The following is a 27,678-nucleotide window of genomic DNA, read 5'->3' on the forward strand; positions in this document are numbered from 1 at the left end:
ACCCTTTACATAAGCATTAATAGTCATGGCACTTTGAAATCCTGGGGTGTTTGGCTCCAAACAAATACAATAGGTCACTTAGTCCAATGAATTAACATGAGTAGCCACACAAGGACAACTGTCCATTGTCATCTTTAACACCTGCCCCCCCCACCCCCACCCCTTTTCATTCTCCTTACTACTTGCAAATGCCATAAGGAAGGATATGGCCATTTCTATACTCAGGGTGTATATGGGGACAAGGAAAAAAAATTCCCGGATTTTTCCCGGATATCCCGTTTAAAAAATACGCTTTTTCCTGGGCGAAAATACACTTTTTCCGTGCTATGTGACAGTAGGTTTTCCGTAAATTTTCCCTCAGAACTGTAAAACTTATCAATACTTTGAATAGTTAACCTTTTTGTACACTGGTGTAGAACTTCCCAGAAAAAAAGAAAGAAAGAAAAGAAGGGGGAGACAAGTTTTGGAAAGACTTTTAATGAAAAAAAGGAGAGAAGATTTGGAAAGACCTTCGATTTTCACCAACATATACGCTGCATATTTTCGTAATACGAAAGTATAAATTTGAATTGCGCCAAACACAGCGCGTTAGTTTCAGGAGCGTTGAAACCGAGGTTGCAATGTCCTTTTGTGAACCAATCATATCTCATGCCACGTGATCTCACCAGCCGATGACAGCAGATATTTAGAGCATAGGACACATGTTATAGTCAGCCAATAGCAAGATCAGTGGTTACGTGCCACGAACATACAAAGAGGAAAAGTTAACGGTTTACATTAATGTACATAGTATAGCTACAAGAAAAGATAAGCTTTCACATATAATATTGACAAATATTAACAAGCTACAACAGAAGCTAAGCTTTCACATTTAATATTGATCATTTCTTTTGCTTGTGTTGTATTTTAAGATACATCACACAAATGTGCCAGTAAATTTAAAATAATTACATACATGTCTGGGCTCGAAATTCTTGTAAGTGGCTGGTCCTCAAACTGTTCAGTTTTAAACGCTTTGTGATTTAGAAATCCATCTCCCGTAAAAACAAATTTACTTTGAAAGTAACGCTTTTTGAACCACCGTTCACAATACTATCCAGAGACTGTTAGAAATAATTTTCGATTTACCAGTTGCCAGAGAGCACCAGAAAACAGGCATTATTGCACGTGCGCAGCTGCAGTGGTGTAGGAAGCCCACATGTTCGTTTGTATAAAGCACTAAGAGAGCTTACATTACACCATAAAAGAAACAGAGCATCAGAAGATACTCCCAAGAGCATCGGAATTTCGTAAACAATACTAAAATGCATAATTCAGCTTGAAGTGCACATTGGTTTTTTCCAGATTCACAATGAAATAGGTCCCATCTGGTATTAAGCTTTTCAGTGTGGTTTTTGGGATGCAAATTTTCTTGGAGTACCAGTACTCTACGCTCTCATTTTTGGTTCTTTATTATGGCATAATGCCATACATGGCAGAAGAGGATAACGTGCACTTGTGCTTGACTGCTATTAACTTGGAAATAAAATAAAATCAGAAAACTGAAACTAATAATATATTTTTGCCCTCCATAATTATGTGAATGTATTTTAATTCACTCGATAGCTCCTGGCCACAGAAATCCGTTTTGTTTTCATTTGACGTTGGAGCTGTAAATGAAGAGAGGCAGCCAAATCACTCAACTTAAACACGGGTCACATGGAGACTACCCCCTCCCTACTACAACTCAGACAACTCTCCAATGCACGATTCTGGCAGCTAGAGCACGCGAGAAAATTTTTTCGTTTGGATCTGGTTGCTTGCTCCTACTGCCGATACAGCTAACAGCCACATTTCAAGTAGCGGGAAGCGGGAAAAGGTACTGCTCATACGCAAGTCAACTGCGAGTGCGCATCAGCCCGCTTGCAACAGGTCAAACAAACCTAATGTGAACACTTGTGACATCATGCTCCTAGCAAGCAGTTTATTATTACGAAGAATTACATAATCTTCACCCTACGGCCTTTGACATATTTTTGGTATTTGCAGACGCTTGTGCATGCACAGTGTTTTGTTGTTGTAAATTGAACATTTCCTATGCCACTCAAGTTTTTTTCCTCCTCTCGTTTATATTTTATTGCTGAAGTATCATTCTCCAGTAATTGCTGCAGTATCATTCTCCAGTAGCAGGATACAGTAACATTCTTTGCTAGAGAATCAATTCTTACCAGTCAACATTACAAAAATTTAACTGAAAGCTAAAACAATGAAAAATTCCCGGAATTCCGAAAAATCACGGCTATTTCCCAGTTTTCTCCCGAATGAAAAAATTCCTGGGTTTTTCCCGAATTTCCCGGTTTTCCCAGGTCGTATACACCCTGTATACTTCTGTACAAGCCCCAGTCTCTCATACTTTGTCCTTATGCGGGGCTATGGAGTCTAATAAAAAAATTCTCAACAGCAATTTGCAGAAAGGCCATCACCTTCCTTTCCAGGATTCCAATCTACACTCACAGAACATTTCTGTAAGACTCCCGCATCCACCCAACTAACTGGGAACAAATCTAGCAGCACACCTCTGAAATGCCTTGTGTCTCTCTTTAATTAGACCCGTTAGTGATCTCAAACATGAATATAATACTAAAAATGGGCCGGCAGAAGTGTTTGGTATGTGGTCTCTTTTATGACATGTGCTTCAATTTTCCAGAAATCATCCAATAAACTGCAGTCTGTTGTTTGTTTTTCCTACAATTGACCTTATATACTCATTGAATTCCGTGTCATTTTGCAGTCTCATATCTATACATATTTTAATAATAATAATAATAATAATAATAATAACAATAATAATAAAAATGAGTAAAATAGCATTTCATCAACATTGCATTCAGTCATTATACAGCTATTTCTCCTACCTAATCACATTAACTTTCATTCAAAGCAAGCTGTTAATCATCATACCAAACAGAAATTCTGCTCAAGCCACTGTCAATCCCCCTCTAGTAATTCAACAACTGCATGTTCCCTGCACACAACAATGTCATTAACGGACAGTCTCCAACTGTCTACCATATAAAACAGATAATTGAAGTACATAAAGATAGGGAATAGTCCTATCACACATCTGTGACTCCAGACAACACTTTTGTCTCCAATTAACTCATCATTCAGGACAACAAACTGGATCCTATTACTCAACATGTCTTCGAGCCAGTAGCACATGAATTGGTCTGCAGAAGAAAGTACAAAGTGACAAGAGTGTATTTTGTGGTATTGCATGTTACATATTTGGTTCAATTCAAAGTAAAGTGCACAAATACAATAAGACAAAACAATTAATATGGTGGACAACGCTTTCCAGCAGCACATACATAATTGTGTGTTACCAGCATGTGACATATTAAAAAATAAGCAGTTAAAATGAACAGTCTAATCCTCACTAAACTGAGGTTAGGCACTTTGTTCCATTGATACCTTCATATTTTGAGACATTATTCGGTATTCTTGGGCTTTTATTAATAGTTTAAAGTGTGATGGACGGAGAATGCCTTCCAGAAGTCTGGAATCTACCTGTTGGCCTACACTGATAATTCACAGGACATCATGCACAGCACAACAAGTGCAAAACCGTATGTATTTCGTACAAGAAACGTGTTGTAAATCCATGCTGATTTATGATCAGAAGCTTTTCCCTCTCTATAAAATGCTCTAAATTTGAATTTAGAATATGTTAAAGGATACTGCAGCAGACTGACCATGAGGATTAAGGGATACAATTTTGTACATCCATTCTTCACCCTTTGATTTATGATTTAAGCTTATATTTAGCTTTACCAACAATGGATACTGTTAAGCTTATCTCTCTCACAATATCGTGAAATTAATTCTTAGATATTTCTGAATTCATTATACAATGTTCAAGGTTGTTTTTCGCACAATCTCTTCTATGGTTTACGAACATGTCACAACATTTTTTAAATGAAAAAACGTAAAAACCAAAAGCATATTTAAACTTGCAAATGCATAGTGTAGCCATTGGTTACATTCAATTTTGGGAATTCTGTTTCAAAGAAATATCGAGAAACAAAGCCACTTCACCACTATGTGAAACATGGCTGGTAAATCACTTGGTATTCAACAGAGCCTTGAATTTACTAATGGTCTGAATATGTTATTACTACAATAATGGAATGAGTAAAACTCATTCACATCATGTAAAGGAAGTGTTCAGCAGTGGGCAAATGTATAAACAATAAGCTCAGTACCAACTGCAGCTTACCACATATGTGTCTCGCCACTTAGAAATTCACCCACAAGGTTAATGAGTATCTTTATTCATTCCATTATTTGTATTATAGCCAGAATCCTCCACTAGTGTGCGAGCATTCTGTTTCTTTATCTTTTCTGATGTTCCGAGTTAATTTTATAATATTTATGGCACTGTGTAATGTTAGGAGAGCAATAGAGATATAACTGCTCTTGAAGGTTATCTCTAAATGGCAAGCAGCTTTGCAGTTAACCCTTTTATTGCTGCATGCAAAACTGTGGCAGAGTCTCAGGTGCTGCACTAAGTCTCTCTCACCATAAACGGATGCAGAATGCTTCAGACACGTTCATTATTTCTCAGTTATTTTATTGTTCTGGAGTTTTGATAGACACTGGGAGAGTTAGGTGCATTTCTTTAAAATATTTACATTATTTAACACATTCTAGGGACATAACACAGAACTTGCAGCAAAAGATGAAGATGCAAAAATAACAAAAAAAAAAAAAAAAAAAAAATCATAGGGTGTACAAAGAACCATCATCTAATTGATTTACAAGAAACTACAAAGTGTGTTGAAACTGTGGTGAAAGTGCTGACATTGAACTGAGAACAAAGTGGTGTACTGTACATTGAAGTGTCATCTGTTAGGTAAAGTGGGGTGACAGTCTAGCTGTAACACTAATCAAATGACCCTCTTATTCTACCACCGCTAAATGATACAGAAGCTCATAACTTCATCAGCAGTCAACCTTACTGAGGGCAGGGCACACTTGACTACTCTGTCAGTTTACTACAAACAAAAGGTTAAATAACAATGAAAAAACACCAATTAATAGGTACAGTTCAGAATATTACAACAAAGTGGTGTTGTGTATGTACAATGTTATAGTTGGTACTTGACATTATGTCTAAATAAAGAGGATTTGTGGACATGTAAATGCCATTCCAATATAGTTATTTTCAAACTAAATCATTATGTTCGAGAAATATCTTGTCACAGTAACCACTAGACGCACCTTACGTCCCATATATGAGCTTCATTATTTATTCACTATATAACTCTCAATCTGTCATCAATTTAAATTATTTTGTACTGTCTCTTTTTACCTTGTCTACTGCATTAGTGTCAAACTACAAAAAATACTTCACTAGATTAACTTAGTTACAATTTATTTAGATGAAAGAATTAGCTACCAGTGTGCTCGGAATGAGTGCACAACAGCACTATCAAGCAACATAGTGAATGACAGTGCAGCACACACACATGCATACAAGACAAGCACAACAAAACATCCAGCCTGACACCACCTACCTGTTAAGTGACAACTAACAGCAGTGTTTTGTGTGCTGCGACAAATCATCCCAATAGTCATGCAAAATAGCATTAAAAATACACAAACTCTGTCACATTAACAACATTTATCATACACCCACGGGTTTTTGCCCAACTCGCATCACATTTGTGACTGTTAGCTGTAATTATACCCTGTACTAAACTAAGAAGGTGTTCCAGATGGTAACACACAAATGAAGGACTTAAAAAGTTTCTCCTTAGACACAAACTAAAGTATTTCTTACAGCTTTTCTGTTTTATTCTGCTGTCTAAATTACTCTGCAAAGAAACACTATGACTCAGATCAAGTTTCAATAAATGCAGATGAATTACAGAATTCATTCTAGTAGGTACATAGAAATGTTGGAATAAGATTTTGCAACTGATTCAGATAACAGAAAAAACATTCTTAAATAATGTAAACACTGCATATATCAAATATACCCATTCATAAGGATTGTTTCAGCTTTTTATTGGATTCATGTAATTCAAAAATAATTTCAACTAACAGATTGTATTCCCTTTTTCACTGCCCCCCCCCCCCCCCCCCAGTTAAGTACTGTTATTACTCTTTTCTGCCAATGCAGTTGCATTCCTAATCATGGAACAGTGAGATACATACAAGTAGTTCGAAAATTGTTCTTTAGGTAGTTGGAAACACCATCTGCTTGCTCCTAAAGATATACTGATATTTTTAAAAAAAAGGGTTAATGATCCACGTATAACAGCACATGCACCAGTGTTTCTTAAGAAAGTAAACACTACACATTTTGTTTCTAGGCATGAAATCTGAGGCTCAATCTATTGCAATGAATGAATGAGTGAGTGACTCACACTGAAATAGGCATGAAACAAATGCCACATAGCACAGTTATGCCAAGAGCACAGCGCCTTATGAAATATCAAACAGACTGAACATCTGATGTATACGTACCCTAAGTGAAGCGTCACATACATAGACATAACTGCAGGAAGTATTGAAGTACTAACACTCAACAAGAACAACCCAAATTTGATGGCTATCAAAAATATGCCAAATTAACTTTATTCAGCTAAAAAAATAGTTCACTATACTTTCATAAACTAATTAACCCCACAGTTATGTAAGAACACAGATGTGGGAACACAATTGACAGATCAAGGTTTCAGTGCTTTACTACACTTAGGAATCTCGACATTTAACGTCTATAAATTGTGCTTTGAAAAGATAGAAATGCAATTAGAAAGGGCTGCACAAGACAATGTTCAATGTCCAGCTGTCTTCAAATAATCCAAATAATGTATTTATCACCTAAAAGGTATTCATGCACATATGGTGATGCCAAGTCTGTATCTACTGCTGGAAACAATAGACAGTCTTCTGCACACTTTAAGCCATGGATGGAGAAACAACAAATTTTTCACGTAGGCACTTCCAATATATGCAATGTATCTAGTGTCTTCCAAACACTCTACAGGAATTCCCACCATTCCCAAACGACAGTGAAATCGTAAAAACAACAGAAAAAACTGCCACTTTAAATCCTCATACAAAACTTGCACGATTCAGAATACTGAAACAAATTTTCGTATTTAGCTTGCATATAATTTGACATTTGACGAGTTTAAAGTCTTTGTAGAAGTTTGTTCCAAAGAAACTATTCCCTTACAACTGGTTTTTTCCCTTGATTAACAGGATAACAAATCAAACATTCCACCACAACTGGTTATCGAGATTAATACAGAAGTGAGTTTTATGGCATCCACACCAGACAACAACAACTCACAAATTCCATGCCATGTAAAATACACCGGTAATGTCTCCTATGATAGGGATGCTGTATTCAGTGAATCTGAAAGCTTTAACTAGAAGTAAGAGTGTGTAACCACCATAATTTTGGCAAGAAAACCCGATATTATGGGTTAAGAAATTAGAAAGTCTATTTGTTCTTGCCTGCATCACAGCAAACTAAACGAAATTTTGCTATATACTCACTGCTCTTAACAAATGCATTACCATGGACGTACAGGACATCCTAGATCATCACCACTAACTGGCAAATACAACAACATGAAGTGCACATCTGTCCTGTGCAGCATCAATAGCAGTTGTTTTTGCTACTGTTGCGGGGGTGGTGGGGGCGGCAGGGGTGGTGGGGGCGGCAGGGGTGGTGGCGGGGGTGCTGGTGCTGGTGGTGGTTTGTTGTTTGTTATGTTTTAGGGTGCAAAAAAACAGTTGACGTCATATACACCCAAGTCCAAACTATAGAACACAAATACAGAGACAGAGGAAACGACTATATGTCAGTCCCAATGGAAAGAATAAGAAACATCTAAACAAGGCATGTGGAAAAAGGGCTAAAAAAGACACCATACGAAAATGGAGATCCAAAACTAAAAATTAAATGGCCTTCACCATATTGCTTCAGCAGATAACAAGAAAAAAAGGCAGGCGACAGACCATGCGTGATTCACTAAAACAGCTGTTAAATCAGATGGCAAACCCAAGATGGAACGTAAAATTTGGGCGTAATGTGTACAAAGTGGTGGGGCAGCACCATTGAGCAAATGACGATGGCTAAAAAGGCAGTGCTCAATACACAGCCGAGTTAAAAATAATCTCCTCCCGGTGGGAGGGCCGAGATGAGAGGCGCCGGGACAAGCTTAATAAGCCGAAGCTTTTTCTCGTGAAGGGGGGGGGGGGGGGCGGGAGGGCGTGGGGGGGGGGGGGGGACCATTGGCAGTGGTGCCAAAGGGACACCACCTCCTGACAGATGGCAATGCAGAGATCATCAGACATCAGAGGGAATAGAGGTACTCGCAGGCTGAGGTAAGAGGACTGCAGCCTTGGCAGCAGCCTCGTTTCCTGGCAGACCGTTGTGACCAGGACCCACAGAAACATGACATTGGCTCCACGAAGAGCGAGCAAGTGACAGTTTTCCTGGACCCGCTGCACTAAGGGACGAACAGTGTACAGTGCACAGATACTTTGGAGGGCGCTGAATGAATCTGAACAGAGGACACAATTGGGAAGGCTGTGTCGCCGGATGTACTCCATGTACTCCATGTGCTCCAAGGACTGATACAAGGCGAAAAGCTCAGGTGTAAATACTGAGGAGTGGGCCGGAAGATGATATCAAAAGACACGGGTGCCAATGACAAATGCACACCCGACCCAATGGTTAGTCCGAGAGCCATCAATGCATACAAAGGTACTATCGCTAAGTTCCATGAGAAGGTCGTGAAACAGAATGTGGTAGACCAAGGCTGGAGTAGTGTCCTTAGGAAGCGAATGAAGGCCAAGGTTAACATGGGCCACTTCATGAAGCCAAGGTGGTGAAGGGTTCACACCCATGGGGAAAATTGCAAATAGTGTGAAGTTAAGCAGCCGTAGCAAGTGGCGAAAGCAGACACCAGGAGCTAACAGGGAAGAGGGACGAGCCCCATACTGACGATCTAAGGATCATCAAAGGAGGGGGCGTAGGAAGGGTGGCCATGCATGGCAGACAAACAGCAAGCATACCTGCCGAGGAGGAAGTCATGGCAGTAGGACAGTGGTAGTTCTGCAGCTTCAGCATACAGACTCTCAACTGGGCTAGTGTAAAAGGCACCCGTGGCCAAACGGATGCCACAACGATGGATACTGTTGAGACAGCGTAAAAGGGAGGGGCGTGGAGATGCATAAATAAAGCACTCATAGTCGAGTTTCGAACGGACAATGGACTGGTATAAACTGAGGAGGGTGGTTTGATCGGCACTCCAAGAAGTACCATTGAGGATGTAATGGATCTGGGAGATATTTTTTTACCGTATTTGTCGATACTGAATTGAAAATGTTTTCTTATATTTTTGTCAGAATTTATTATAATTTGTCTTATTATATGTTAATTTACTTCTGTTTTTGAGAGTAAAAGCACATTGATTACTATTAGAAAATGTATCGAAGAATAGCAAAGAAACTGATTGTGTAAAATATCTTTGACGTTGGAGTAGTCTTTGACTATAGTCAGTCCGGGTCGGAAGCTAACTCTTGGTGTGTGTTGACGGAAGAACAATGTGAAGGTCGCAGTCATAAATAATTTTGAATTATGTTACTATTATTTTTGTATTAACTAAAAAGAAGAATCTACATTTGAAGAAACTGTATTTGAAACACCAAAATGAGAGAAACACGTTGAACCACGTCATTTTCTGCAGCCGACAACGATGCATTGTGGAATCATACTTAAGACAACTGAGGCCAAGACTTATATTTGCTTGCAAACGTCTAATGGAAAAGGTACTGTCACGAAATATGGCAAATTTAAGTTTATAAAAAAATAGTGACCATATTTTCAACTTGTGTAATAGCCGGAAAGCCATATTTCAAGGACACGTAACACATTGAGGGACTGAATACTGAAGTCTGCAAGGTAAGAGACATGGGAGGACCAAGAGAATTTACTATCAAGCATAAGACCCAGGAATTTCGTAGTGTCAACGAACGAAAGGGCAACAGGCCCAAGATTTAGAGATGGTGTGAGAAGCCATTTGTGCCACCAGAAAGTCATACAGACGGTTTTGCCATTGGAAAAGCGAAAGCCATTGGTGATGCTCCAGGAGAGAAGATGACCAAGACAGCACTGAAGACGCTGCTCAGTGAGACACGTCTGTGGAGAACTGCAATAGATGGCACAATCATTGACAAAAAGGTAGCCAGAGATGCCTGTCAGGAGACAGGCCATGATAGGGTTAATGGCGACAGCAAAGAGGATGACACTCAGGACAGAACCCTGAGACACACCATTTTCCTGAATAAAGGTGTTCAACAAAGCAGAACCCACATGCACCTTGAAAACTCGGTCTAATACAAATGCCCGAAGGAAATAGGGCAGGCACCCACAGAAGCCCCACGTGTAAAAAGTACGAAGGATACCAGTTCTCCAGCAGGTGTCTTAGACCTTCTCCAAATCGAAGAACACTGCCACATGACATGGGTGGACAAAGTTACGAGATGGTCAACTGCAGAATGCCGCACTCAAAATCCACACTGTGCATTCATGAGTAAATGGCAAGATTCGAGCCACCACACCAGCCGGGCATGAATCATACGTTCAATCACCATGCAAAGGCAGCTGTTAAGGGAGATGGGGCGGTAGCTAGAAGGAAGGTTTTTGTCCTTACCGGGCTAAGGTGTGAGTTATGACTGTGGCTTCACACCAGTGTCCAGGAAATGTTCCCTCAAGCCAGATGCTGCTGTATGTGTTAAGCAAAAAGTGCTTTCCCACAAGAGAAAGGTGCTGCAACACTTTCATGCAGATAGCATCTGGCCCTGGGGCAGAGGACCGGGATGAACTGAGAGCATCATCTAACACCCTCATAGTGAAGGCGGCACTGCAGCACTCACAATTCAGGGAAGAGAAGGTTATCACCCGAACTTCCTCCACTTGTTTCCTATGGATAAAGGAAGGGTGATAGTGGGAAGAGCTCGAAACTTCCGCAAAATGGCAGCCCAAGGTGTTGGAGATAGCAACAGGACCCACAATGAAATCGGCACCTACTGTCAGGCTGGAAATGGGGGACTGGATCTTGGTTCCAGAGAGCTGTCAGAGGTTGGCCCACACAACAGAGGAAGGGGTGGAACTGTTAAAAGAACTAGTGAACGAAACCCAACAAGCTGTTTTGCTATCCCAAAGAACTCGACAACACTTTGCACGCATCTGTTCATAATGAATGCTGTTTTCCAGTGTAGGGTGGTGGTTAAAAATGTGGAGAGACATCTCCGCGCGCGAATTGCATCCTGCCACGCCTCAGTCCACCAAGGGACTGGGACACGACATGGTAAAGAGGAAGCGCGAGGAATGGAACGTTCTGCAGCAGTAAGGATAACACTGGTGAGATAGTCCACCTGGTCATCACAATTGAGGAAATCTTGTTCTGTAAAGGACGCCAGGGAGGAGTAAAGCTGCCAGTCAGCCTCAGTAAGCTGGCATTTGGGCATGCATGTGGATGGGGTAGGAGTCAGCAGACAGAGAGCACACGGGAAATGATCGCTCGAGTAGGTGTCAGAAACAACGAACCACTCAAGACAATGGGCAAGCTGGGCAGTGCAAAAGGATAGGTCTAAATGGGAACAGGTGTGCAAGGAGTCAAAAGGCAAGTGGATGCACCACTGTTAAGGCAGAAGAGGTTGAGTTGGTTAAGAACGTCAGCCAAGAGGGCACCTCTCTGGCAGGTCCTAGAAGAACCCCAAAGGAGATGATGCGCATTTAAGTCACTGAGTAGCAAAAACAGTGGAGGTATCTGCCCAATGAGCCCAAGGAAGTCGGCCCTGGTGACATCAATTGACAGAGATACATAAATGGTACAGAGGGCGAAAGTCATGTGGGGGAGGAAGAGGCGAATGGTAACAGCTTGAAGAAGGGTAGTCAGGGAGATGGGTTGACTATGAAGGTCATCCCATATAAGCAGCATGACACCCCGATGAGATGGGATGCCGACCTCAGGGGAAGGTCAAAATGAATCGGTATGTAATGTGGAAGCTCAAAGTGGCCTTGAGGGTGCAATTTCGTATCCTGAAGGCAAAGTACAAGGGGATGCTACGATGCTAGAAGCAGCCGTAAATCCTCTTTGTGGGACCGAAGGCTGCAAACGTTCCATTGGAGGACAGTCACGAGGAGGAAGAGATGTAGGGATGTCAACTCAGTGTCCGTCGAGGGACAGATGGTGGAGAGTTGCTACTACAGGGCACAGAAGCAGGAGGATCCTACTCCATGGGGTCCACACAAGCATCAGCGTGCCTGTGCGGTCGGTCGGTGGAGTCCAACATTGAAAAATGGTTGGTGGTGCGCAACGGCAAGACAGAGGCCAGCCAGGCTAATTGACCACGAGGCGACACCATCCAGCGGGATCTTCAAGTTGGTGAAGGGGAAGAACGGTTATTTTTACCGGACTTCTTCGAGCCCTTCTGCATAGAGGAAGACTTGGGTGTTGTTTGGCTGGAGGGATGGAGGAAGTCTTCTCGGGAGTACTCCTTCTGGCCTTTCCTGCCTGTTTGTTGTGTAGTGGGTCTCTTGAGGCGAGAGTTTGACAGTTTGTTGCACAGTGGGATGGGGAGGGGGGGGGGGGGGGGGACTCCTTCTGGCCTTTCCTGCCTGTTTGTTGTGTAGTGGGTCTCTTGAGGCGAGAGTTTGACAGTTTGTTGCACAGCGGGACGGGGGGGAGGGGGGGAGGGGGGGGGGCAGTGATGCTACATTGACACTGGGCAACTTCACAACCTCTGAGCCAAATTTGAGGTTGCATGTCTGTGTAGCCATGCCACTCATGGAGCAAAAACTGAACTGTAAGTGCCAGATAGTAGAATACAGGATTTGCGACTAGCCAGTAACTTGCGAGCTTCTGGGTAAGGCACTTTTTCCTTTACCCGAATCTCTTGAACAGCCTGCTCATCTAGATACACAAGACAATCCTGGGAGGAGGCGGTGTGGCTGCCATTGCAGTTGATATAGCGGCGACAAGGAGGCAGACATTTGCCCTTGTGTGCATCCCTTCCACAGGTTATGCATCAGGTCGGATGTCAACAAGATTTTCTGATGTGACTGAACTGATGACACTGATAACAGCGCATCAGATTTGGAATGTATGGCTGGACTGTGATGATTTTGTAGCCTACTTTGATCTTGGATGGCAGCACCATCCTATCAAAGGTGAGGAAAAGAGTGCCGGTGGGCACCGAGGAGGAATCGACCTTTTTCATGACACGATGAACGGCTATGACACCCTGATGAGAGAGGTAAGATTCTATTTCAGCCCCAGTTACACCATCAAGCAGCCTGGTGTAAATTACACCACGGGAAGAGTTCTATGTGTGTCGACACGAACAGGGTAGCCGTGGAGAAGTGAGGCAGCAAGAAGTTGTGCTTTAGTATCAGAAGCCGTCTCCAAAAGCAAAGCACCATTCCGTAAATGAGAGCAGGATTTCACAGGGCCAGCAATGGCATCAACACCTTTCTGAATAATAAACAAATTGACCATGGTGAAGGTCTGACTGTCTTCAGTACGTGATACCACAAAGTACCGCAGTGCAGCGGGAAGGGTCTTCAAATCAGTAACCTCATTATGTTCTCATTTCGTTGACATCAATGGACAGGATGAGTGACTCATCGCGAGGAAATCCCCCATGATTGCCAGCATCTCAGATGGCGCGCCCCTTCCAACTGCCACCCCCCCCCACCCTTACACCCACTTTAGGTGATTGTTCACATCTCCCGAACACCTGACGGAGAAACCAATGGGTGATCTGGGTAGGTTACAGCTCAGGCAATCACCCCTCCCTGGATCTGGGCTGTACCAGGGGGTACATGCGAACCCTACCTGTCGACCCGGGGCTGGGAATTAAGCATTACCCAATCATCTTTTAAGCATTGTATGAGTGGGCCAGCTTTCAAGAGTGCACAGGGAGGGGAGTGAGTGAGTGAGTGAGGGAGGGAGTGCACAGGGAGGGGAGTGAGTGAGTGAGTGAGGGAGGGAGTGCACAGGGAGGGGAGTGAGTGAGTGAGGGAGGGAGTGCACAGGGAGGGGAGTGAGTGAGTGAGTGAGGGAGGGAGTGAGTGAGTGAGTGAGTGAGGGAGTGCACAGGGAGGGAGGGAGGGAGTGCACAGGGAGGGAGGGAGGGAGTGCACAGGGAGGGAGGGAGGGAGTGCACAGGGAGGGAGGGAGGGAGGGAGTGCACAGGGAGGGAGGGAGGGAGGGAGTGCACAGGGAGGGAGGGAGGGAGGGAGTGCACAGGGAGGGAGGGAGGGAGGGAGTGCACAGGGAGGGAGGGAGGGAGGGAGGGAGTGCACAGGGAGGGAGGGAGGGAGGGAGTGCACAGGGAGGGAGGGAGATAGGGAGGGAGGGAGATAGGGAGGGAGGGAGATAGGGAGGGAGGGAGATAGGGAGGGAGGGAGGGAGGGAGATAGGGAGGGAGGGAGGGAGGGAGATAGGGAGGGAGGGAGGGAGGGAGATAGGGAGGGAGGGAGGGAGGGAGATAGGGAGGGAGGGAGGGAGGGAGATAGGGAGGGAGGGAGGGAGGGAGATAGGGAGGGAGGGAGGGAGGGAGATAGGGAGGGAGGGAGGGAGGGAGATAGGGAGGGAGGGAGGGAGGGAGATAGGGAGGGAGGGAGGGAGGGAGATAGGGAGGGAGATAGGGAGGGAGGGAGGGAGGGAGATAGGGAGGGAGATAGGGAGGGAGATAGGGAGGGAGATAGGGAGGGAGATAGGGAGGGAGATAGGGAGGGAGATAGGGAGGGAGATAGGGAGGGAGATAGGGAGGGAGATAGGGAGGGAGATAGGGAGGGAGATAGGGAGGGAGATAGGGAGGGAGATAGGGAGGGAGATAGGGAGGGAGATAGGGAGGGAGATAGGGAGGGAGATAGGGAGGGAGATAGGGAGGGAGATAGGGAGGGAGATAGGGAGGGAGATAGGGAGGGAGATAGGGAGGGAGATAGGGAGGGAGGGAGATAGGGAGGGAGGGAGATAGGGAGGGAGGGAGATAGGGAGGGAGGGAGATAGGGAGGGAGGGAGATAGGGAGGGAGGGAGATAGGGAGGGAGGGAGATAGGGAGGGAGGGAGGGAGGGAGGGAGGGAGGGAGGGAGATTGATAGGGAGGGAGGGAGGGAGGGAGAGAGATTGATAGGGAGGGAGGGAGAGAGATTGATAGGGAGGGAGGGAGGGAGAGAGATTGATAGGGTGGGAGGGAGGGAGAGAGATAGATAGGGAGGGAGGGAGGGAGGGAGGGAGGGAGATAGGGAGGGAGGGAGATAGATAGGGAGGGAGGGAGATAGGGAGGGAGGGAGATAGATAGGGAGGGAGGGAGGGAGGGAGGGAGATAGATAGGGAGGGAGGGAGGGAGGGAGGGAGGGAGGGAGGGAGATAGATAGGGAGGGAGGGAGGGAGGGAGGGAGGGAGGGAGATAGATAGATAGGGAGGGAGGGAGGGAGATAGATAGGGAGGGAGGGAGGGCGGGAGATAGATAGGGAGGGAGGGAGGGCGGGAGATAGATAGGGAGGGAGGGAGGGCGGGAGATAGATAGGGAAGGAGGGAGGGCGGGAGATAGATAGGGAAGGAGGGAGGGCGGGAGATAGATAGGGAAGGAGGGAGGGCGGGAGATAGATAGGGAGGGAGGGAGGGAGGGAGGGAGAGAGATAGGGAGGGAGGGAGGGAGATAGGGATGGAGGGAGGGAGGGAGGGAGAGAATAAAAAAATAAATAGAGGACCCTCAAATGCTGAAGCGGATGTACGAGAGGAGTAGGAAAACATAGAAAGGAAAAAGGAACCAAAAAGAAATTTGAGACTGTTCGCAGGTCAGCAACAGAATGCAAAACATTCCCAGTAATACCCCAGACATGTTCCCAAAGGGAAGGGAAAAAAATACCAAGAGGATAGACATGCAGCACGGAAGGGAAAAGTGCTGCAAAGGTTGGGGCCCTGTGGCAGCCAACATGAACTCACCAAAGAGTGGCGAGCCCCCTGGTGTGTGTGTGTGTGTGTGTGTGTGTGTGTGTGTGTGTGTGTGTGTGTGTGGGCGCGCGCATGCGTGTGGGTGGTGGGGGTGGTGGTGGTCAAAGTTTCTATAAACTTGGTTGATATGTCAACAATTGTAAAAACTGTGTTTTTATGTATGTTTCTGATGCAAGAATAGTAATAATAATAATAATAATAATAATAATAACAATCTTGTATGCATATGAAAGCTGCTCACTTTCCTAAGTCTCCGATTTGAATGAACACAATCACAGAATTGTCCAAAAAATAGAGTATCAGAGAGAAATAAATCAGTAACTTCTCAGAAAATTTAATCAAAGTGGCAAGAATGACCAATATTTATAGACAGAAAGAAAAGGAGTCATCACACAACATCGGTTACACTTAGGACAAAGGAAAAAGGAAAACAGGAAAGAAGACATGACTCACGACTATGACAGCAGAAAACCAATTCTGGTGAAAATGGGCCACTCAAAGCATAGTTAACAGAGGGCATCTGTGATGCAAGTTATGATGCTCCATGAAGACTTATTTTAGTGAATGTAAAATGCAGATTGTGGGTTTAGCTTTGAGACTTCTAAATAAAAAATAAAAATCCTATAATAAGCAACTTATTGGGTTAATGAAGGAATGTGAGGCTTCAAACCACAAACCACAGCATATAAGGCACTGAATGAAATTAGAAACATTTTACATGCCTTGATAGTGTAGAAGCACAGGCAGAAGTTGTGTGCTGCATTCAGAAAGGGCGACAGTGCTTACGATGGCTGTGGGAAAGTAATCTGTAGTTTGCACAAATATATGGTATCAACTATGTAAGATGTTTGCAAAAACTTACTAACAAAACAGTACTCTTCAGTTTTTATCAGAAGTGTGAGTTCCTTCTTCATGAACTTTCCTTAACTATTGTCTTTCTTGAACACAGAATACAGAGCCTTCAATACCGAGAGCAAGGAGACTTTTTTTTTTACTTTTATTTATTTGGTTACATGTGTGTTATTGGTTGTACTGGGAGTTCTCTCTCCTGCCAGTCCATCAACATCTTTGTAAATTTACAGAATTTGTGAATGGAATTGTTCTTTTCAGGAAATTTTGCAATCTACAACATAAAAATCGGATATAAGAATGAACAAAAACAAACAAATCTAAGTGTAAAAGTCTGCAGCAATTTAATCATAAGCTAGTGATAACTAATAATGAAAACTGTAAGGGGAGGAGATTGATTGTGTAGGGGGAGGTGGTTTGTAGTTAGCTATGCAACGAAGCAAAGGTTAGGAGCATCAAATAACGTAACATTTCTCGAAAACGTGTCAATAACTGCAGCAACAAGTAAATGAATTATTTTTGTCTGTGAGTTTGTTTGTTATTGGGTCTTCACCTGTGCACAAGTTTGCTGATTATTTGAGTTATACAAACAATACTGTAACACTAATTTTATGTTGCCTCATTTACAAGTGGCACTTATATACAATAAGGTGTTAAAGGTTTTAGCTAACAGACTGATAAACATCAATCAGTTCTCTGTATTTCTTTTCATCTATTTCCCCATAACAATTCAGTGTAACAATTTAGTTTCATTTATGCACCTCAGTTATCATGGTCTTTGTCCTCATAATACTGCATCCATTATCTCATCATCATCTTAATTTTTCAAGGTGAGTTCCTTATCCAGATGTGTTTGGCGTTCTCTATAATACAATTAAGTCCATATTTGACCACATTCCCACATCACAAGAAACACTTAAGTTTTCCCACCAGCTGGTCTACGATTCTGAATGACAACAACATTTCAACACACTACTTGCTTCTGAGTAATGTTCATCTAACTTTATAAGTCAAGACAGGAAGAGAGACAAAAAATCTGTTGCTCATACAACACAACACAAAGCAAACCATTGTCCTAAAATGCGTAATTCCTCCTGAAAACTGGAACCACATAACAATGTTATCTTAACTTTGAACAGAGTATTCCATCAAAAGGAACTTGCAAACAAAAATGTTGAATTTATTGGTAATCGAATGAATACTTCAAAAGTAATTTAACACATATGCAGTGTCATTGGCTTTCAACTGCCCTCCAGTGTATAAAGGATGAGAAGAGAACATAGTGGGAGGGGTGGGAAGGGAAGATAGTATGAGGGGTAGGGGGGGGGGCTAAAGAGGGGTGGAAAGGGAAGATCGTATGGGGGCTAAAGAGTGGGGGAGGGTAAAGTTTGGGGGGACAGACTGGGTAGCAGGGACATGACAGACAGGGAATGGGGGAAATTTCTACGCAATACGGTGTCATTACAAAATTTCTAAAAAAGATGGGTAATTATATTCACAGAAGGTTTTTAATTTATATACATTTTGTTATGTCTATCCTTAGCATCTTAAAATCCCTATGCTAAATACAAATCATGTAGAACTGACATTGAAATGGCAGTGGTAAAATGAAGAAGCTTCAAACATCTACTTCAGTAAAGCAATATGTCTTGGCAGCTGGTGAGGAGCTGTGACTCTAAATTGGAATGCTGGACTCTATGAGAGACACAGTTGACAATCTCCCCCTATACTAAAGAAGTCAACAAATAGAGAAGGTAAGAATCACTACCTACTGATCTAACATACATCCTTCAAGCAGTAAGTCATAAAAATTACACACTATATCCAAGACTGAGATACAAAATGTTGCTTACCTTTATGCGAGAAACTGCTTCCTCAGCCTGGTTCATACGTGTTGTTTTTGTTGGCTGCCCTTCACAGACAAGTTGTGTAGAACCAAGATAGTTGGCTCGGAACAGGACACCCTCAATAAGCACTGCGGGTTCATGAACCATAGCTAAAATATTTACAAGAAAAAGAGTGATTTCAGCTCCACTTTTGAAAGAGATTAGAAAAGAATCACCTTTATACATGTTTCAGATGTTTGACAATCAAAATTATCAAAATAAAGTTTCATGCCATTAGGTGTTACATGACTTATTTTTATGCTAAACACTAATAACATTACAGTATTTCCCGTCACATAAATGTATATTCACACCGTGGCTTTGGCAATGTGCAGCACTGACCATATAGTGGAGGAATTAAGAAGTAGATTAGAAAAGAATCTGAACACTGCAGCTGTACTGGTAACTTGTATTCTTTGTACTTGAGTGCACTGAAACAGAACAGTTGTGAGGCAAACACCACAAGATGCTGGAGGACTCCTAAGTAGTGTGTGCTAGTGTCAGAGTAGCCAGAATGGACTCCTACTGCAAAGGAGTTTTCAGAGATATAGAATGCTGAGAAAAATGTGAACAAAGAACTGGAGATTATATTCAAAACAGACAGAAAATTCTGTACATGGTTTGTCTAATAAGCAAAAAATAATAGTATTAACAATGGTTCAAGGTGATCATGGTATGCAACTAGCTATATTTCAATGAAGAGCTATTTTGCTCATTTTGTTTTTATTTGGGCTTAGAAACAAAGATGCCCTAAATGGACTGCAGTGGTTTTCCTGTTTCGTGCAGCCTCAGAATGGCTTTAAGTGCACACACAGTATCAAAGCAGAATCGGAGTTTTATACCTTGAGATCACATTTAGTTCAGTACCCTTAAGTAGGAATTAGTTCAATAATTGCATCTTGGGGACATGGCTGCAAAACACAAATAATCAGCTGAGGTTCTGACCCTCTGCTTATATACAGCAATTCAGATGCATATGTAGTTGTGGTGCTTCCGTAAGTTGTTACATGAAGTCTTTTCTTCTTCTTCTTCTTCTTCTTCTTCTTCTTCTTCTTCTTCTTCTTCTTCTTCTACCGTTTTGGCCATCTTAGGACCACGTTAATTCGCTTCACTTTTTTCTTCTGGTCTTTCTCCTTCCCCAATATTCTTTCATTCTCATACTTTGCAACCGTCTTCGTTCTCTTGTCCAAGATGATTTTGTTCTGGGTCTCGTTCTGTCCTCAAAAGCTTTGAAGGCCTGAATTCTTTATTTAAAAAATCACCCTGTTGTATATCTCTGGTTCTTGTATTCTCATTTCTTCCAGATCTCTTCCAGTCAGCATGGAATAGAAAATCAACTAAAATCAACTACAAGACTGGACCTCATGGGATACCTACATGATTATTAAAAAAAAAAAAACGCTCTGCTTCTAGCAACAATGTGTTCCACATGATTGGAAAGATACGGAGGAAGTGGAAATAGACACAGGGAGTTGCAATGCTCGAAAACCATGGCAAACCGCAGGAAGACTTAGAGAGGATCAATACTTCATGCAGAGAATGTCAGTTGACCCTTAAGAGAAACAAATTTAATGTATAAATCAGTGGAAAGAACTCTTATTGTTTGTTTACATAGCTTGTGATGAAACTGGAAAGGCATACAACTGTTAAGCATCTTACATTATTTAACCCTTTCAGACAATTGTTTTGGAGAAAGGAAAATGTTTCTTTATGCTGCAATGCTCTTAGATGATTTTTTAATGATTTCAGATGCAAGATTTATACAAAGATATGCACCCATTTTCAAAATATATTTTGTACACTTTGCTTCTTTTAATGAACTAGAATAACTAATTTTGAAATATTCACTGTTGTAATAAATAAGCTGACCATTCAATAATTAGCATGCAAAATAACAATAATAATAATATTCACTTATACAGTGCAATATAAATAACCAATCACTTTCATGTAGCCTGGCAGCCACAAGCTGTTGTGTACTGCTACAATGACTTTTTGATATTTTCGTAGTGATGCTCAACAGTTGGCAGTAGTTGTACAAGATTTAAAGATTGAACATTCACAAATATGTACATGAGGTTTCCACAAGGGAAAGAGATTTCTGTTGCAACTAAGGGCCAGTAAAATGTTATCAATTGTAATGTCTGAAATGGTTAAAATAGAACTATCACATAAAACTATTAGTACAAAAGTCGGATGCCAGACAGATTCGATGGAAGAATTACATCGAATTATTGTTGCACCCTGACTGACATGTTTTGTATGGCTGAAAAAAAATTAGGATATCTCCCTTGGTTACTGCAACAAGCCAGGGTAGCAGGTCATGTCAGAAGACTGAGTAGTTTTGCCAGAAACATCTGCCTACATAACAAATACTGAGAGTAAGGCATAAATACTCTTCATTTCTAGTCAAAGGTACTGTAGACTGACAGCTGCCAGTCTCTAGGCTGGTCCTTCTTTGATCTGTGAGACTAGATGGATCAACCAGTCACCTTCTTTGGAATCCAACTCTGCTAGCTGTGGCTCTGCTGCTGGTGCAAAGTCTGATGCTGTGGAATTAGTGCTCTCCAGCTTCTCCATCCTACTTATGTTGCTGCTGGCTTTCAACCCTGGAGGTCTCTGGTTTCTGCCTGGGGACAAAGGGCCACCTGTCTGCCATCACCTATGGGTGCAAACTTCTTGCTGTCTGCTCTGCATGTGTAAGCAGACTTGAGCTGATGTAACCTGCCTCTTCTACCCTGGATCCATGACCTGATTTGGTGCACCTCCATGTGTCTCATCCACAGCTGTTTGGCTGTCGCCTGCCACAATCGCACACTGTAGGCTGACTACAGCATCATCTTCAACTGGGCATGCACTGTTTATGTTCTTTGGGTGCTGGCATCCCACATAATGAAATGACAGATGTACTTTGAGTAATAAATGAATGGTTTGCCAATGCTGTTTCTCTCACATCTCACTGAGCACCTAACAGCTGCCCACTTACTGTTCCACTGCAACTCTTACCTTGGGTGGTGGTATTCTGGTACCCTGACATCAATGTTCACATTTCCACCACTCAACATAGTGGCTGGTCAAACCAGTTGTCACAGTCATTATCAGAGGGCCACTGGCGTCGGCAGCAGGGATCCTCAGTCACACATCCAGCTGCAAACTTGCATTCAACAGTACAAATTTCGAGGAATGAGTTTACTTTTGAGGCCTGTTTGTTTCCTTTTGTTTATGGTCACGGTGAATAAGCAGGACAGGCATACAAATACAAATGTACAGTTAGTGAAACGAGAGGAACCCCTAGTAACTGAGCAGATCATTTGTGTTGCGGCCAAGAGGCACATCAGTGCTTGAATCCATATTGGATTATGGTCTGTCAGATGTTAGTGTCATTTTTCTTCTTCTTCTTCTTCTTCTTCTTCTCCTCTCTCTCTCTCTCTCTCTCTCTCTCTCTCTCTCTCTCTCTCTCTCTCTCTCTCTCTCTCTGTGTGTGTGTGTGTGTGTGTGTGTGTGTGTGTGTGTGTGTGTGTGTGTGTGTGTGTGTACATGGCCAAGTTGCATTTGTTTGGCAATGCAAAGACATACGCCATGTATAATGAAGGAATACATAAGGCACATAATTAGAGGGGCTGCTGAAGAGACTGTCAACGATACTGCAAGCAAAAATAGTGCTAGATTCTACAGGAAACAACTGAATGGGGCAGCTCAGAAACAAAATGAGTCGGTACAGGCATTCTTGGACAGGATTAGAAAAATCGGTGTACACATCTATAAGTTGATGCAAAGTGTGGAGGGGGTGGGGGGGAGGGGGGGGGGCACTGAAGAATTTGGATGCAGCCATTATGGCTGCCACACAACTTGAGGAGGTGGACATTGTGACTTGGGTACAGGATACATGGAGTGTATTTTCCTCAGAGGTAAAGTGCTATAGGTGTGGACATACCGGCCACTTTCAGCAACAATGTCATCAATCACAATGCTGTGAATGCAGAGAAGTGGGGCAGCAGGCATAACATTATCAGAATAAGGAGCGGAATGGACAGAATTACAACAAAAATTCATTAAATGACTACAGGAGTTCCTCAACCACCAGATGGCACTCCAGATAAAACAGAATGCTGCAAGAGCATATGCAGAGCCACAGTGCTGCTTGGTAGGTATGCTGAATGGGATGGAACATAGATTTTTAGTGGACACAAGGGCTCATATGTCAGTTAGTCTGGACCTCTTGGACAGGAAGAGACTGAAGTCTCCATGGTATAAGTTACATGGGGTAGGAGATAATGATGTGGCACCATTGGGGGTTAACATTGTTCAGTTATAATGTTGGAGTAATGAATTTTCACGAATATATCTAAGTATTGTACCTTGCAGAACTGAGTCGAATACCTTTCGAAAGTCAAGAAATATGTCATCAACCTGGGAGCCAGTGTTGCCTATCATGCACAAAGAGGGTCAGCTGTGTCTCGCATGACTACAGTTTCCTAAAACCATGCAGAAACCAGTACGGTTTTAGGAAACTGTGGTCATGCGAGACACAGCTGGCCCTTTTGTGCATAACATAGAACAGGCTCTAGATACTGGCTCACAGGCTGATGTCATATTTCTTGACTTTCGAAAGGTGTTCGACTCAGTTCCGCACTGTTGCCTCCTCCAAAAAGTGCATGCTTATGATCTATCCGATGACATATGCGGTTGGATAGAAAGTTTTCTAACAGACAGGGAGCAGTATGTCGTCCTGGATGGAGTGACTTCAACAGAAACATGTGTAACTTCAGGTGTGCCCCAGGGCAACGTAATAGGTCCACTGCTTTTTACAATTTACATAAACGACCTGGTTGATGGTATTTACAGCAGCATTAGACTGTTTGCTGATGATGCTGCAGTCTATAGGAAAGTAGTATCACACGAAAGTTGTGAGCAAATCAATGAGGGTTTGCAGAAAATAAATGTGTGGTGTAATGACTGGCAGTTGTCTCTCAATATTAGTAAGTGTAACCGACTCCATATAACAAGGCGAAAATCCCCATTAATGTACAAGTACAAAATAAATGCCCAGTCTTTGGGAGCGGTAACATCCGTCAAGTATATGGGTGTGACTATTCGAAATGATCTCAAATGGAATGATCATATCACACAAGTAACAGGTAAGACAAACTCTAGATTGCAGTTTATTGGTAGAATCCTGAAGTAATGCAGTCCTTCAACAAAGAAAATAGCTTACAATATGTTAGTTTGTCCAGTCTTAGAGTACTGTTTGTCTGTATGGGACCCTTACCAGTTGGGTCTGATTCAAGAGACTGAGAAGGTCCAAAGAAGAGTGGCAAGATTGTTGACTGGTACATTTAGCCATCGCGAGAGCATTACAAATCTCATAGAAAGTTTGAAGTGGGGCACACTTGCAGAAAGAAGGCGTGCTAAACGGAAGGGGCTGCTCACTAAATTCCGAAATCCTATCTTCACCGAGGATGTAGAGCATGTATTATTACCACCAACTTTCAAATCGCACAATGATCACCATTCAAAGATAAGGGAAATTAGAGCTCGTACTGAGGCGTTCAGTCATTTTTTCCTCGCACGATCCGCAAATGGAACAGGGGGGGGGATATGACTTTGGCACGAATTGTGCCCTCCGCCACATACCACTTGGTGGCTAGCAGAGTATATATATGTTGGTTAGGGGTCCTGCGCAACCCTAGGGCTGGATTTTCTGAGCAAGTACCATGCAAATATTTATCTTTTGTGATATACTATAAGACTCAGTAGGCTATCGTTCCAGGTACGACTGACTGAAGAGAATGTTAAATTGTAGCAAGGGTCACCTATAATGAAGATGGTACCAAATAAACTGCAAACACATACTTTAAAGCTCAATTCAAATCATAAAATACCAAATAGTACAGGAGATGTACTATGGGTAAGTGTTGGTACTGACCTACTGAGCAAAATTTGTGTTATAGGGTCATTGAAGTGCCATGAAGAGTTGGATATTTTTGCACTGAAGTGTGGTAGGCATGAAAGGAATAGATGGAGATTACATGGTTCTGGTGATGTACTGATGTACTTGGATGTCCTAGGCATGGATGATCTAGATATGATGAGCAGATACTTTTGTCACAAACAAACCGTCAATGCATGTTCATTACGCGAGAAAGTGAAAAGTTTAAAGGGGTTGATATGTCAGCTGTGGGAGCTTGGTTATTATGATTCATGAATCGATTCAATACTGGTGACCCATTACCAGCAATACCAATGACGCAACAAAGGATACAGATGGCAAATGACCCTTCAGGAAGCCATACAGGATACCCAAGCACTTACAATCTATAATGGAAGAATTAATCTATCAGCGGTTGGCTGATAGCTGTTGTAATTATCTCAAAGAAATCTTTAGATAAAATGATGAAATATAAGTTTTGTTGTGATTACCAATATCTAAAATCAAGGACAATCACGAATGCATATCCTACATCGTATGTAAAAGAGACATTAGACAACCTAGGTTAATGTAAATACTTTTCAAAGATGGATTTAAAGAGTGGTTATCACCAGTTGGAAGTGGATCTCTTAGACAGGCCAAATATCACATTTGCTTTTCTATGGGGTCGTTATCAATATCAACAAATGAAATTTGATCTTAAGAGTGCACCAGTTACATTCCAGAGACTATTGGATGGAGTGCTGAGGAGGCTGAAAATGAAACAATGTTTGGTTTATGTAGACGACATTATTGAGTTTATATTGATAACATCATTGTATTTTTTAAAGACCTACAGAAACATGTGCAATGACAATGAAGAAGTGTTTAAGAGTTGCATTTGTCTGTCTAATATAAAGTATTGAGAAGTACCATTTCTTATCAATGGAGATAACTTATCTAGGTCATGTAATTGCCCAAGAAGACCTGAGAACTGACCCATAGTTGACTTGCACTGAACATGATTGCTTACCATTGCAAACAATGAAACAATTGCAATCATTTTTGGAATTCTGTATAGAAAATTTGTTAAGGGGTTTGCAGAAATTGCTACACAGTAAATACATTTGTTGATGAAAGGTGTATGTGTATATACAGACTGCATTTGAGAAATTACAAGAGGTATTAACAACGAGTCCAGTGTTAATATTTCCAAATTATAAAAAGGACTTTATCCTACCTTGTGAGGCAAGCAACCGGATGACTGGATGCATTCTCAGTCAGAGTCAGGATGCAAGGAACACCTGGTATCATATGCATCAAGACAGTTAAATAAATCCAAACAGAATCTCTCAAAACAGAAGGAAATACTGAGTGACATTTATAATGTTCCATATTATCATCTGCATGGGAGGAAATTCGAAGTTCACCAATTCATGCTGTGTTAAAGTGGTTACTAGGACTAAAGGATCATTCAGTCGTTCAAGTAGGGCACCGAAGTTGAGTGAATCTGAATGTAAGGTGATACTCAAACTCAACAAGAAACATAAAAATGCCGATGGCTCAGCAGGAAGACTGAGGTTGTGCAAGCCATTGGACATGCCTTGCTAAACACCAACACAGGGCTATGACAAAGTAGGGGCCACGTCTTGTGGTACCCGCAGCTTAGAAGGATGCTGATCATCAAGTAGCCCAGAAATATTGGTGGAAAGTAAGGAGGCAGGACATCAAGTAGTATGTAATGAATTGTACACCATGTGCATAATGTGCCAACCTAAATCATCAATTAGCACAATTGCAAAGATTACCAGAGGCAACTAAGCAACCAAACGTACAATGTGCCAAACTCAATCATCAAATAGTACCATTGCAAAGATTACCAGAGGCAACAAAGCCATTTGAAATGTTGGGGATAGACATTTGGGGTGATTTCAACCTAACACAAGGGGGTAAGCACTTCGTGCTAGCCATCAGAGACTACTTTCATGTTATGTTTGGTGTTCTTGAAACAATAATTACGGATCAAGGTACTAATTTTATGGCCATTCTAATGAAGTACGTGATATCTACTGCATATTCGGAAGCTCAGAACTAACCCTTTCCACCCTCAATCAAATTGAAAAACAGAACGCATTTATCATACGGTTGCCAAAATTTACATTGTTATGTGAACAGCCATCACAATAACCAGGACGTTTACCTCTCGTATGTCATAGCGGTGTCCATATGGAGTAGTATATGGTACAAAAAGGTCTTCACCTTCTGAATACACAAAGCCTAAACTTGACATAAACAGAGAGAGAAGTGGAAAAAGTTTGCACAAATGTTATGAGATGTTTGGAAAAAGGTAAAGAGCAAATACGAAAGCACTCAAGTGTCAGCCAAGGAAGAGGAATGACATGTTGATCTACCTGAGTACAGAAGCGATCAATGGGTTTCACTGGAGAATCCCTACACATCAAAGGGCAAAATGAAGAAATTCCTTACTCATTATCAGGTAACATACCATGTCATAGAAATGGTATAACCTGTAAATGTGAAGTTTCAGATCCCAACAGGGACTTCCATTGTGCTTGTGTGGCACATTAAGATATTTAAAGGAGTTGTGGACATACTACCCCAAGTGCCAGTGCCATTACTTGTGAAGGATGTTAACTCTAAGAAAGAGAGGAAAAAAATGGATGCTGACAAGTAGGGTATGCACAAGAGTGCCTTACGCACTTAAGTCATGTTGATAGATAGCCATGTTGCAGGATTTATGCAATAGTTATGGTAATTTTGTCACTGTTTTAAAGTATGTCACAGGTTCTTCCTCTAATTTATGATTTAACGGGAACGCGTTTTGTAATCCAATGTGAGTGTACTAATGAATCATGTAGATAGACTTTTTCTTGAAAGGGGGGCGGAGGGGGGGGGGGGGGGGGGGGGGAGAGACAAATTCCTTTCTCCCATGTGGTGTTACCACGGAGAATGCCCAGAATGGGTGTGATAATTCTAA

At 42.2% G+C, this 27,678-nt stretch overlaps 1 protein-coding gene across 9 annotated transcripts in view; it reads right to left on the reverse strand.

Annotated features, from left to right (window-relative positions):
- LOC124798714 overlaps positions 1-27,678 on the reverse strand; it is a 495,837-nt gene that overhangs the window by 93,439 nt on the left and 374,720 nt on the right. For 7 of the 9 annotated variants that reach the window (XM_047262236.1, XM_047262234.1, XM_047262232.1 and 4 more), the window contains one exon: positions 18,740-18,882. In XM_047262236.1, coding sequence (XP_047118192.1) covers positions 18,740-18,882 — 143 coding nt within the window. The remainder of the gene's footprint in view (positions 1-18,739; positions 18,883-27,678) is intronic. The other 2 variants (XM_047262235.1, XM_047262240.1) reach the window with 1 other exon arrangement.

This window comes from Schistocerca piceifrons, chromosome 5, assembly GCF_021461385.2.
Source record: "Schistocerca piceifrons isolate TAMUIC-IGC-003096 chromosome 5, iqSchPice1.1, whole genome shotgun sequence".
In the NCBI taxonomy this organism is placed as follows: domain Eukaryota; kingdom Metazoa; phylum Arthropoda; class Insecta; order Orthoptera; family Acrididae; genus Schistocerca; species Schistocerca piceifrons.